The 15,060-nt window shown below is 37.0% G+C and overlaps 1 protein-coding gene across 1 annotated transcript in view; it reads left to right on the top strand.

Moving 5' to 3' along the window:
• The first annotated feature begins 557 nt into the window (after window positions 1–557).
• Window positions 558–15,060, top strand: part of LOC139731737 (focal adhesion kinase 1-like) — a 30,654-nt gene continuing 16,151 nt past the window's right edge. The window contains exons 1-5 of the mRNA XM_071642618.1: window positions 558–711; window positions 3,109–3,224; window positions 5,640–5,740; window positions 6,768–6,857; window positions 8,424–8,628. Of these exons, the coding sequence (XP_071498719.1) occupies window positions 604–711; window positions 3,109–3,224; window positions 5,640–5,740; window positions 6,768–6,857; window positions 8,424–8,628 (620 nt within the window). The 5' untranslated portion in view covers window positions 558–603. The remainder of the gene's footprint in view (window positions 712–3,108; window positions 3,225–5,639; window positions 5,741–6,767; window positions 6,858–8,423; window positions 8,629–15,060) is intronic.

Below are 15,060 nucleotides of genomic sequence, written 5' to 3'. Positions count from 1 at the left end.
ATGCTGCCATTCAAAAGTACATCAGAAGCCACCAACAATGATGTGGATAAGTGAGCTATTATGTATATATATATATATATATATATATATATATATATATATATGTATATATATATATATATATATATATATATATATATATTTATATATATATATATATATGTATGTATGTATATGTGTATATATACATGTATATATATATCCCTAGTTGGCACCTTAGGGAGACATATTGGGGGAAGTGTCTTCATTAGGGAGACAACTGGTCATTAAGGAGACAATTTTCGTGTCTCCATTGCGTAAATTGCCATTGAACATGTATTTTAAAATTTGCATATAAAACAAATGGAAATGTCTTCCAAATGACCCATCTAGGAGTATATATATATATATATATATATATATATATATATATATATATATAAAATGATGGCTTAGTACTTTAAATATTCAAGTATTATCCAGGTATAACTTTCTAAAATATTGCATAACCTTTTGTTCCTCAAATTTTAGAGGACAGTAGTACATACATATTGTACATGTTTGTGAATATCCTGGTAACAAATCATTATCTTTCTTTTTTGTTTGTGTGTGTGTCTTGTCTTGATGTCAGACATTATGAAGCAGTTTGACCATCCTCACATCATCAAACTCATAGGAGTGTGCACAGACCCACCCATCTGGATTGTCATGGAGCTAGCGCCGTTTGGAGAGGTCAGTCCAGCACATTGGAGTAACAACTTTTGTTTATCAGTTAAAAGAGTCAATGAAATAGAATTGAGGCACTAAATCTAGTAACAACAACCATGGCAACTTGACAATAGTTATGATGACAAAAACAGTGATAGCAATACTCTATAAGATTTAAAAAATTGCAGGAAAAGTTACTGTCCTGTATTCAGATAACATGTCAGTGATTCAGTTTGTTGTTGTATTTTCTCAAAGAATACCCTTTTGTAGATAGTTTAAACTTATATCAGTGGATAGCTCTCTATGATGCTAATGTCTTTATTCATGACTCCACCACTCAGTACAATAATGGTGCTTGAGGTATCCTAGGTTACTGTATACGCCAGATATTTGGTGACATTTTTATTTTCGCCAATTCCAAGAATCAGGTGCCGTTCAGGATATTAAAGACACGCACAAAAAAGTTACTCTGATCCCGATATGAATGTAACGCAAACATATACGGTACCTTTCTCCATTCAGTACAGTACTCCACGATCACGATGTAACCACTCGCGAAATCATCGGTAAATCCTGATTTGCAAAAATTTGGACTCGCGATATATATGGCGTATACAGTATCTCTTCTTGATGTCCATTTTGTGGCCAGATAATGGTAATTTTCTTTTATCATTGTGATAGTGTATTAAAAACTTCAAAGCCACGTTTCCTTCAACACTTGACAACAGTAGCACTGTACAATAATTGCAGTTTGCAGAACAACAGCTTATAACAGCCAGTCACGTGATAGTTTCTAAGTTCTTGGAATGCACATGAGTGTGGTCATTCATTGCTGAAGTAAGAATTTGAAAGGTAATGACACCAAAGCTCTCCTTGAACCAAGACTTCAGTCCCTCAGTTTGACATGGTACATCATTATTATGTGTATGACTTTTTACACCATTAAATGAGAGCAAATTCTTGGTGAGATTATTGATTAACCTTGGTTAACATCCAAAATGGCACCCATTCTATGAATCCCAGTAAAACTGGGCATATTTAAGGTGTTTGCATAACCTTGCAATGTAATGAAGATCATGATTACATTCAAGTTTTACATGATTTCAGTCTTGCATTTGACATTGCAGCTCCATGTAGACCAACTCAAATCTAAATCAAGAATTCTGATGATATGTGCCTTGACTGGACTTCCACCTGATATGATTCAATCAGCCTCCTTAAATCTTTGTGTGCCATGGTAGAAACCTTCTGTGCCGTATTATTCTGAGACACCAACGCAGTTGTGCTTTGAGCAAATTTACATATAACTTTAATACATTTCTGTTAAAAGCTGGACGTGTAGTGAGCAAAGTTGAAGAGGAAGTGCCAAGCCTTGTTTTGATGTAAGATGTTTGACAAATCTATGATTGTTTTTCTTTCAAATGACCAGTAACTACATAACTGTGAATGCGTGACTTTTGCACACAAAACAGTGACAGTAACTTAGAATTCACATGCAAATCCAGAAGGGAACACTGCTTGCTGGTCAATCACTACATAAAATGCAAGCTACACTATGTCAGAGGAACTGAATCGCGACAAATGCTTCCATTATACTGTGGCATTTGGTGATTTATCGATAGGTTTGGGCGGGTTTGTGTGTTTGAGCAGAATATGTGAAGTTGGCACGCCGTCGACTGAGTTGGGCATGCGAACGTGGCACATTAAGAGTTACATTGTAAAGGGACATTGCAGATAATTTCTATAATTTCACATCATGTAGTACATAAATCGATAGTGCCATGTATAGTTTGTGGATTTTTTTTTTTTTTTTTGGTCCTAGAGCAAATAATAACCCAAAACATATTACATTGAGCAAGGATGATGACATACGAGGCTCACATATTTAAATAATGTAGCAATGTAATTCTATTACATGATATACCACTTGCTTAACAGCTTATCATAATACTTGTGTAGAATTCAAGCATGCTTTCTTCTATCTTGAACACGCAATCATGCATTCTTACGTGAAACTGCTATGTCATCATCCTCATTCTTGTGATTTGTAGTGAATTTGGACTTATTCCTCATTTCAATAACCATAAATTCTGAAACTCTGTACCCAGTATGCCCAATTTATAGATGTTCAAATGCTTAAGTCTGAAAATCATTTTGAAATCTCCTTTAAGCTAACCGAGTCAGACTTGGTGAAAGGGTAGGCAACAGTGTATTATGAGCTAATCAGATAAAATAAGATTGGGCACTTGATGTCTTAAAGGTTAGTCTAATACCAATCAGGATATGATGCAGAATTGTCATCAAGATTGTCATCTCTAGCTAGCTTCTCTCAAGGGAACATTCATATACAGTCAGGTGATCATGGTTTACACAGCCTGTGAATCACTATCTAATGCTAGATATGAATCGCATTTCTCCTAGATGAGGATGTTTCTGCAGACGCACAAGGAAGAGTTGACATTAGCGTCCCTGATATTGTACGCCTACCAGCTGAGCATGGCCCTTTCCTATCTAGAAAGCAAGAAGTTTGTTCACAGGTGAGTTTGATTTTGTAAAGTAAAACTAGATAAAGGTGGATCTGCTCCTGCTCCCTGTATGGAAAACAGTTGCAATGATTTTTTTAGCTCACCCGAGCCAAAGGCTCAAGTGAGCTATTGCGATCGCTCTTCGTCCGGCGTCCGGCGTCTGTCGTGCGTAAACTTGTACATATTCATCTTCTTCTTGAGAACCCCTTGACCGATTTTCACCAAATTTGGCAGGTAGCATCCCTAGGGGGATAGGATCTCAATTTGTTCAAGTGGGCACCATTCCCTACCTGGGGGCCCCCAGAGGGGCCCAAGCCCCCCAAAATTAAGGAATCTTAAAGAATCTTCTTCTCTAGAATCAGAAGTGATAGAGCTACATTAATACTATGAATTAGTACATTGATGACTGTAGTTTCAAGTTTGTTCATGGCGGAATCAGGGGTGCCCCCCTTGGGACCCAGGGGAGGGGGTGGGGAGGGGTTCTAAAGTTGCCCAAATTGTACATTATTTTCATCTTTTTCTTGAAAATGCTATTATGAATTTCCACCAAAGTTGGCAGGTAGCATCCCTAGGGGAAAATAATCTCATTCCCTTCAAATGGGCACCATGCCCCACCTGGGGGGGCCCCAGGGGGCCTAAATATGGACCGAAATTGTAAATTTTCATCTTTTTCTTGAAAACCCTATCACTAATGTTCACCAAACTTGGCAGGTACATGTAGCATCCGTAGGGAGATAGAATCTCAATTTCATCAATTGGGCACCATGCCCCACCTGGGGAGCCCCAGGGATCCCCCCCCCCCTTCCTGTAAGGAATCTTTACAGATTTTCTCTAGAACTGGAAGTGATTGAGCTAAGTTAATACAATGAGTCAGTATATTGATGATTGTTGTTTCAAGTTTGTTCATGGGAGAATCAGGGGTGCCCTCCCTACCCCCCCCCCCCCTCTTGGGACCCAAGGAAGCGGGATGGAATGGGGGGGGGTCCAAATGCGGGCCTAAATTTTCATCTTTTTGCTGAAAACAACATAAAGGATTTTCACCAAACTTGTCAAGTAGCATTCCCATAGGGATAAGATCTCAAAGTGTTTGAATAGGCACCTTGCTTTCCTTGGGGGCCCCAGGGGGTCCAAACCTCCTAGATTAATGAATATTAAATAATATTTTTCTCTAGTTCTAATCAAAAGTGATAGGGCCTTAAGTCTTTTTTCCCAAGCTGCATAATCCAACATTCTATAAAGTACTGTGTACTTGACAGCTATTTTTACCAGTGTGATGGAATATGTAAATGGACACCATGCCCCCATTCTCAAAGCTACCCCCACCATAAGTTTCCAATGTTCTCAGGTAAGAGTCTGCAAGAATGCATGGAAGGTGAACTTGTGATACTCAGGTGAGCGCGTAACCCGCGGGTCTCTTATTGCAAGGAAGAGTTTTAGGGGATGTTCACAATTACCAATGACAATTATATTAATTCAATTGCCAGTGACAATGAGATCTTCAATAAATCACAAGTGAGCAAAAATGGTCATAAGATATGTTCTGTCTGTTTCATTGCTTTCATTTGTGATCACCAACCACAAAACCATCAAATAAATTCAAGCCAGGATATTGGGTTTTCAGCTCAGATATTAAATGTGGACTAAAACGTTATGTTAACTTGTTTTTTAAACTTGACAAGTTTAAAAGATAAAAAGATTATAATACACTTTTTTTCTGGATTTTTTTGTTATTGTTGTGGCTGATATCTGCTAACTGTGATGTACTATTAAGCCAGCAGACATACTAAGAAATTTTCGACAATTCTGAAAAGATGTATCATTTCTCCAGATTTTAAAAGAATGTTCATTCCAGTTAATACAATGTATTGTTACTACAGCCTTTCACACCAATACCTCACAATGCATCTGTAACACCCACTCAAATGACTCAAGTCTGGCTACCTTCTTCATCACCTTTGTACTTTCACTCACTGAGTGAAGTGCTTAAAAATCATCTACAATAAAAAGCAATGAATTCCTTTTTGAGCTGGAAGTTTTCCCATGATTCTTGAAAGGGAAGATACTCATGACAGTCATATAGTGTAGGTGACTCTTATGCATGCTGCTGTCTGTCAATACATCATACAAAATATGTTTGTGAATTTAAGTGCATTTGTAGAATATTATTCATGTTGAAAAGTACATGATGTGATATTTTTCAGCTGGGATGCAGTGATAGAACAATGCAAATTTTGCAAGATAAAGGCAACTTTGGCATGTTTGCTGTAGAGCATGTATTTTGTTTTAATGTGCAGCTACTCCTGCTATTAGTGGAAATGAATTTACCAATAAGTTATGGCAGCATTAACACATGCAGGCTGTTTGAGTACTGTGAGGAAGAGTCAACAACTGATGGAAGTTGTTTCCATGCTTAATTTTGTTTTACAGAGACATTGCTGCAAGGAACTTGCTTGTGGTTGCCAAGGACAACGTGAAGCTGGGAGACTTTGGCCTCTCTAGATTACTCCATGACCATTCCTACTACAAAGGTAACCTTGTTGATGTTTTTTCAAGTACCAAGTAATAAATAACAAGTACAAGTGTACAGTCCCCAATGATCAATCATTATATTCATAGGAGCTTTATCCAGATTCGAATATCTTCAGAAACAAACCGACCTACTTGGTGTTATGTGCGATTGACTCTGTGTACTGTAGTATAAATGTACCGTAGCCTCCGCTTAATTTGGTAGTGTCTGGCAGAGCATTTCCTACTCGATAAAGTGGAGTACCCGATTAATTGGAAAGCATGTTCATTCATTCACAACGCAGATACATTGTACCACATACTAATAAGACTCCTTTCTGCATCAGACACACTGCATGGTATTTCATTTACAGCAACAGCTTATTTGAAGTCACATAACAGACTTACTTACTAGCTGGATTAGTGTCTGAAGTGTAATTTTCCAAACAATCTGCATGCAGCCCTGAGTCCTCATCAAGCCAGGTGTTGGTAGTGTGTGTAGTGCTGGTGCAAGGGTTCATACACGGTATGCATAAATGTGCTTACTTTTACCAGTGATACGGCAAATCGGCCATCCACTGCACATTTAGCATGTTCAAACGTCAAGCTAAGCTCTCTATTGACTCTTTGCACCTTACAGTTTCTTCATAATTTATATTTACACAAATTTACTAAAAAAAAATATACAGGCTTTATGCAAGAAACTATGGAAATAGATAAGGTTAATCTGGAAAATTCCTATTTATGCGTAATACCTACCTGATTATCTGGTACAATTAGCATGCATGAGGAACTGTTTTACAGCTTGTAAGTCAATCAAGCGGAGTACCCGATTAAGCGGTACCTGAGTAAGTGGTTCCTGATTAAACAGAGAGTTCTTGGATGAGCAATATCAGCAGCAAGACTGTAAGATTGGTTTATGTGATTTAAGTCAATGATACATGTTCTAAAGTATTCACAAAATGTGTAAATGGATGTATACTAAGACAAATATGTACACTTGTAAAATTTTGCCTTGTAGTATGTAACTCTGTTTTCTTCACTGCACAGCATCCAAAGGTAAACTCCCAATCAAGTGGATGGCACCAGAGTCAATCAACTTTAGACGCTTTACTTCTGCGAGTGATGTTTGGATGTTTGGTATGTACAGTATGTCTGCATTTCTTACTCTACAATTGTTATGGCATTATATATGGCACCACCCTTGAAAACTTGCCAGGCCAGTGTACAAAGAGTGTCCAAACATCCAAATCAGTTTCCCTCTCATCAAATATGAGTAAAGTTTTAAGTATAGACAACAACAAGAAAACTCTGAAGTCTTGACTGACATTTTTTTGTGTGTGTTTTTTGATGGCATTAAGCATTTTGTAATGTGGCAAGCATGTGTCTAACACTTATACCAGCAGTAATTTATTTCCTTTATGTCTTAAACAAGAGAAAAGATGTATGAACTTCACCATGATCATAAGTTCATAGAATCTGCTATTATAAGTTTTGAATAAAGAACGTCATCTGGTATCGTTGCAAATATGTCAAAGCAGTTGTTGAAACATTGAGCTGCAATTTGATTTTACTTTCATGGAAAAACCCCTGCCACTTAATTTTGAAAGAAAAGGTAAATTTAATGAAAAACAACTGTTTTCATTCAAAGTTGCGCATACCATGCCTGAAAAAAAACCCCTGAACTTTAGAAATGTGTTCAACAAGACATATTTCATTCATGCACAGAAACATACAGCATTTATGTCATTACCAAAAATTTTATATGGAATCTTGTCACTGCATTCAAACTTCATTTAATGACTGCCTTTATATGACTGTTCAGTGCAGAAATCATATTTAATGATTATTCTTTATTTTTTTTGTTCTCAGAAGACATTTTTATTTTGGTTTATTCTTTGCAAAAACAGAATTAATTTTCATTATTGCAGTACATGCATAAATGATAAAGAATGCAGGATAGGGACACAAGAATTGAGTAGCATTAGAAAATTTCCTAAGAGCCATGCAACTTGTCAGTTACTTTCCATCCTCATAGAGGGGGCTGTTTATTCAACGTGGCATGGTGATACTGCACACATATATGCCTTGATTTTTGCAGTGTATCAGCACATGCTGAATGGCTGTGGTATTTGATATCATTTTTCCTTTTTCATTAATTTGTTTATTCTTGGAAGTGGCCAGTGTATTTAAGTGAAAAGAAGCCACAGAAATCGATTTTTAAGATATAGTTACACAGTCTATTTGTTGCATGCATGTATAAACACCTAGATTTTCTTTATATGGGATATTCTTGTGTTCTTTAACCCGCTGAGGACGGTTTGATTTCGCTACAACACGCATTTTCCATATATAGACACCTGCCCGAGTATACTCGGGACTCGTCCTCAACGGGTTAAGATACTGACGAATGCTTTGTCTCTGCTTCACTATTAATGACAAATATATGGCAGTACAACCGTATTAAATATGATAAATCTCATAACTGAGACTTTAGACTGTCATCTTCTTATCATTCCTAAAAAAATGTGTGAATGTGTTCAAAGGATCCTGTGTATTGTATTATGTAAATACTACAAACTTTTTTCCAATGTTTCATACTTAATAAAATTTTACAAATGTTGATATGTTCCCATAAAAAGATTTTTCTTTTTCAAAGACTGAATCATAATTTCCCAGGTAATGATACATTTATCTACTGTGTAGGTGTGTGTATGTGGGAGATTCTCATGTACGGAGTCAAGCCGTTCCAAGGAGTGAAGAACAATGACGTAATTGGTCGGATAGAGAATGGTGAGCGACTGCCCATGCCCCCTGCCTGCCCTCCAACCCTGTACAGTGTCATGACACTATGCTGGTCCTATGAGCCTTCCAAGAGGCCAAACTTCAAGGATCTCAAGACAAGATTACAGTGAGTTACATATACAAACTGTATTGTCATGAATGTCCTAGCATGCTTTCTTCTAATCAGGAATGTTGACCATGACATTTTTTTTTTTAGTTTGAGGAACTCTGAAAGTGTAGTGATGTAGGTGTTTTTGACAGCATTCTCTGCCTTTGAACACAGACGATGCTTGGCATCTCATGTGTAGATTTTAACATGTGAGGAAGGTAATGTTAGTTACTGTGACTATTGAAAAGATATGAAATGTTTAGAGACATAATGGCTACCTATCATGGCATTCCATATATCCTTGGTTAGACCAATGCTGCTATTCCGACCACAAAGACTTTGCATTCAAAGAAAATTTCTGTCATTTTCTCAGCTGATGATATTCTATGTATTATGTGGACTATATTCTAATATTTGGTAATTTCGTCTGAAACGGGTCATTTATTTGAATAACTCTTCAGATTAGCCCTAGTTTGATAAACAAACCAATAGTGAAGCAATTATCATATAGCTTTCAGTTGAAGAAATGTGTTCTTGCTGATACTGGACTTGGAAAATGTTTTTGTTTTAAATAATCATGAACAATTGCTGTGGATCATTTTCCTGGTGCCCAGCATTATGTATCGGTAGTGGTTTCTTGTTAATTTTGCATTGATACCTTGTACGCAGTAAAATACACACGGCCAATCTGATTGTAAGCTTGCCATTTGTTGTAAACACACTTTCTTCTGCTTGCTGTAAAATTTCTTGCATGCACATGAATATTTTTCATGCTGCAAGTTTGGTAGCATACCAGAATATAAGTTCGTATGGCCACATATCCAATATGAGAATATGACCATAAAGGGCAAGTGTTCTTGAGTGGGAAGTTCAGGTTTTGACAATGATGCATCATCAAATTAATCCTACCTGTAGGTGTGTAAAATCTACTCTAATTGTGCTGCTTGTTTGACTACATGTAGCTGCAAAGTCAGGTCAAAAGAAGGGTGATATCAATGGAAGACAGAGAGATGAAATGTGATGCATGTAAAACATTTCGCAGAGTAAACAGTTATCACTTTGTGCTCTTCTTCATGTGAAGTACAGTCCACCTTCTTGTGTATTTACGTACTGTTTCTTACATGCACTTTGAAGCAGTCAGTAAGGCAATTATGTATGATTTACATGTTCTTCACTGCATGACTCAAAGTTCCAAAGAGTCACAATTACCATGACTTTCATTAGAGACAAAGACCTTCTGATTGAATTTAATGTCAAATAGGGATGCTTTGTAATATTGTAAATCTAGAGCCGTATGATGTGGTTTTGTAAGTGACTATTCATTGCTTATTTTCACAACAATGCAATGGTTTCCAAGGTGAATTTCTGATGCAAGGTATGCACAGAGGGAAACACTTTTACTAAATAAGTTCTATTAGGCAAGTTATTAGAGGATGACGTACATACAGGGAAGATTCTCAACAATTCAAAAGATTATTGGTCATACGTGATCTGCTGCGGAAGTGGATGTTTATTGTTTACCCCCGTCATGTCGTGACATCATCATGCCAGTAGAGGCCCAGGATGGGAGAGAGTGTCAAAGTGTCACAAGTAGAGTGAAAGGAATGATGTCATTTCCCACCGAGGCTGTCACCTCCAGTGTGTTTGTCTGACCGCTGTGTCCTCATCACTCATAGAGATGTGTGTCCAACTCAATATCTTTCTGTCAAATCTTTCTGTCAATGAACATTAATTGTTTAACTCGAGAATATACATAAAGTCGGACATACACACTCTGTGCTACATACACCAAGGAAGATGCAGAGTTTTTGAAATGGTTCCTATTCAAACATGCCATTTAATATCATCAGTTTTAATCTACTTGATTTTGCATGCAGAGAAATGCTTGCTGAGTATAATAGTTTATGATCATTTGGTAGATGGTAGGGTGCACTGTCAGTGTCTTCCTTGATTGCACATTTGTATATGATGTTAACAGAAATACACAAATTCTTCATTACCACTACATGTATGAGTGGATTTATAGGTCATGGAGGTGATAGTAATGTTGATAGTGAGGATGACACCAACAAAAATGCCAAAATTTTCACAGTTAAAGGTATTTGAAGACACTGATACAAACTTGATGAATATGACTGTTGTGTGGTCCATCTTTATATACAGTATGTTATTCTTTCTGGTTGCATTATCTACTGTATGAGGAGGAATGCATTATTGGCTGTATTTAGATAATGTGTACCTTGCCTCTTCATTGCATATATTATATCTTGAGTGCTATGAGGAAAGAATGCCTTCTATTGGCTGCGAATCAATCAGTTCCATGGTAAGTGGGAAGCGTAAGTTTTCTGAGAACACATCATACAGGAAATTATGCACCCTTATGAGTTTAGGCTTGGGACTCTCAATTTTCCCCATCATAAAATTATCATTTTGTTCAGCAGCTTTTGCAATATACTTTGCTTATCTATTATCTTTTGTTTGCTTTAACATATTGCAGATATTCTCATTTGTTCATACTAATTTGTTGAGTTGATAAAATTTGATGTAGAATAAAATGAGTGCATATGCAGGAAGAGAAGCACTACCTTTCTACCTCACAATGTCCCCTTGCCGAAATCACATTTAAGACATGTTAAATAGCTGTATGTAGAAATCAATATGTTAACACTGCAAATAGTACGATCTACAATGCACAATCACGTTAGGCCACTACCATAAGAGAATGTAACAAACTTTCAAACAAATTTTCAGTCACAAAAAAAGAAGAAAAAATGTCTGTATTATTACTGAACCTTTGAGGCTGAATATCCTGAGATACATTTGCTGCCTATTTTATTTATTTATTTATGTATTTATTTATTTATTTAATTTCAGATGGACTGCCTTGCATTACTTTCCTTTGCTCTTTCACGTGAAGGGTGAAATTTTACACAAAACCTGTTAAGCAGCCTATAAATTTTTCAGTTTGTAGCATCTAACAAACACGCACACACACACAAAGAGACATGTGACTACAACGTATGTATATTTTCAAGCATATAATTGTTTTTAATTGCACTGTTTCAACAAGGCATTATAACTTCCTTTCATACACTTCAATTCGGGAGCAAAACTTCAGTTTCTAGAGTTCTTGCTTTTTGTCACTATTGTATGTTGGATATGAAATCTAGGCAGATGGGGGGGGGGGGGCGGTACTGTGTACATCAAGACTGACGTAGAAAATCATAATCTCATATCATCTCATCATCATGAGGAGGTGTGCAGGGTGAAAAAAGATTGACCGTGAGGTTATGTGTGATATCCCATGATCCTGATGAATCTGTGTTGAGTGTATTATATAGATTGTAAGGCTTTGTGGTTTAGTGAGGAGTTAGAGGGGCATGATGTACTCTTTGTTGGTGTGAAACCCTTGGTATTGTTAAAGATGTAATGAATCTATATTAAAAGAAGAAATGGTGTCATATACAACTTGTACATATATATATTTGCATAAATTTGTCATGCAAAGAAACCATTAATTCCACTGAAAACAAACTAGTGTGCATATTAACAACAGTCCCAGAGTTGCAACTGATTGACAAATTGCCCTACATCGACGTAAATAAATAAGCACTGAATTAATCAGTGTTTTAGTAGTAGCCATGATAAAAAATCATGGGCGTACATACTCGTGCAGGATTCGAACCTACGACCTCCTGAAAGCAGTCCCAGAGTTTGCATGATTTGAACTTTTAATCAGAATATTCTTATATTGATTACTTTGGTCTTGAACTCTTTCAGTTCATTGGTATTTCACAGAACCATGTTTAAAATGCAACACCTGGCTGCTCATGCCACTACCAAAATTCATATCAAATCCTCGTGATCGGCAAGTGCTTTGCCCATACAAAATGTGCACTTCCTGTTTATGGAGCTGCTGTTGTTGACTCTGCTTTGGCAACACAAGCCCTACTGCAGACAGTACTTCATTTATGCGTGTGCCTGTATGTGCACATGCACAGTTTGCAGCTCTTAACCGGTACTTATCTGCTTTGTGACGACATGAATGGTCTTGTGAAAGATCAGAGTTATTTCAATGTTTTACTATTTTTTTTAAACAGCAGAGGAAAGGTCATAACAGCAAAGTATTAACTTACTCATTTATACTAAGTTCTAATGCAATGTAAGGACACCAAAGCTATTGATTTGCACTAAAAAAGGAAGTACAATACACACTTTATATAGACTAGAACATATACTGGTATTCCCAGTAGCACCATCAGAGAAAAGTTGTTCATTTTAAGTACCAGATTTACCTAATTGGCTGCAGTTTTAAAGAAACCGCCATAAATTAAAAACTAAAACAGTGAAAATGGGAATGCAAAACAACTTTGTTTCCCTATACATGTACATGGACAGAACTGAGTGAGTACTGGCATATTGTACATTCTTTATTTCACATGTTTATTGAACCTGATGAAGTGGAGAGCCAGATAGCAAGTCTTGGCTCTGAGTTATTCTTATTTTTTAGTTTTCTTTTTTAAACTCATTCCAATACTTTTTAGTCATGGTGCATGACATGTTTGCCATGTATTTATATTGTAGCTAACATCAAATTAAGTTTAGTTATGGCTTATGTCACGTTGAATGTAGTCTGCAAAACATTTCTTGGCTGAGTGAAAATGTATTTCTTCTCTATATATATATCAAATAAGGAAGTGATACTTGTTGAATTGCCATGAAAAACCCAATGCAAATTTATTTTTGTAACACCACAGGGTGCTACATAAGCGCATGCCTGATTGCCCGGGGCAAGTGAAAAATCAATTTCGGGCAAGTGTTTTTGAACAATGAGAACAAATGCTTGCCCGAATTGGGCAAGCAGAAAGTTTTGAAGCCACCTTTTCTTTCACTTATTCCTCCCAGTAAACCCACACAAGTCAACTATACAGAAGCCCAAAGATAATGGCTGTTTCATGATACATCACATGTTATATTTCATTTCAGCAACTGTCAAACACTAACCCTTGTTCACAACATGAACAAGCCCCATTACAATGCACCAACAATACTTGATCAGACCAAGTCTGTTACTCCATTGTGTTTAAGGGTGCAAATAAGTGTGTGCCATTTATTTAAATGATTGTGATTTATTAAGCCTTTGACTAACACATGATTTTCAATATTATTTCCTTATATTTTGAACTTCCTTTTTGGGCAAATAAAATTAATGTTCGGGTAAGTGTTTTGCAGCAAATTTGAAAATCTGCTTGCCCGACTGGGCAAGTGGTAAAATAAAGTTATGTAGCACCCTGCACCATTAAAGGCATTTATAAATAAATGGTCCATGATACACTGCCCTCTGTCATGTAAAATGTTTGTGAACCTTTTTCATGGTAATTCTTGAGAACTGACATTGAAATACTTGCTAACATCATTTTTTAAAAATAATTTTCAAGAGGCTAGGTATGGGCTGTTTACCAAGTTATGATGTGTGAATCTATTCAACAAAGGCGGAGGCAAATCTTTTGCGAGTGCCGTCAGCACTGAAACTAATAAGCTCTGATTCATGCTGTGGTTTCAGCTGCTGTACCATGGAAACACGTTACACCTCAGTCCCACAGCTGTCCCGAGGGGAGCTGTCTCAGTATGGGCTGCTTCTTTTACGTAGAAACTTATGTAATACTTCCTGTGTATGCATGATGTCAATAACATCCTATATAAGATGACGTGGAGCTGGCAGCTATAAGAGTGTGGACAAAGCAGGCCATCCTTCAATCCATCCCGATTCTTGGATTCAGCAAACTTCTGCTACCTATCCTCTCTTACTGACCATGAAACTGGTGGGAAAATACTTTCCCTGAAATTGGTAGCAAATTCAAGTAACTTTGTGACTTTATATTTAACATATGTAACTGCTTGTGGGAACATTTCTTGGATCCTGTTGCAGTATCTAATCTATATATCAGCAGTGACATCATTTCCTTGGGTTGAACTTGGGAATAGCCAGTTTGCTAAACTCCAAAGCTTTCGAGGAATTCAAAAATAAAGCAGTTACTGACTGGACAGCAGGTCACTGGAGTATATTAAGGGAACTTGTCATGCACCTGATAGCTATCAGAGCTATTATGTGAGAGCCGCAGTTTTCTGACTCATCTCGCTTCACCACAAATGCTCATTGTGGCACATATTTTCTGTAACAAGCAATAGAACTGTCTCTCCTGTCAAGTGAGGACCTTCCAGAGTACCTTGCTGGTATACAATCCCTGTTTCATCTCAAGCGTCTTCTAATCTGCTTGCTGAGCTTTGGAGATTTCATCACTATGGTCTGGTTGTTGAGTTGTTTGGGAGTTCAGACTGATGAGGATTACAGTTTTCTCCCCTTTGAGGAGTGGTATCGCTGGCAGTCTGTCCCTTGCATGTGTGAACACTGGTTAGTTTGTCTCAAGATTTTCAGCCTGTGCAGGCATA

This window comes from Diadema antillarum, unplaced genomic scaffold, assembly GCF_040938485.1.
Source record: "Diadema antillarum isolate AM-2024a unplaced genomic scaffold, OU_Dant_1.0 seq00000383_RagTag, whole genome shotgun sequence".
Classification (NCBI taxonomy): Eukaryota; Metazoa; Echinodermata; class Echinoidea; order Diadematoida; family Diadematidae; genus Diadema; species Diadema antillarum.
The sequence above is the reverse complement of the archived record's forward strand: the minus strand, read 5'-3'. Positions and strand labels throughout refer to the sequence as shown.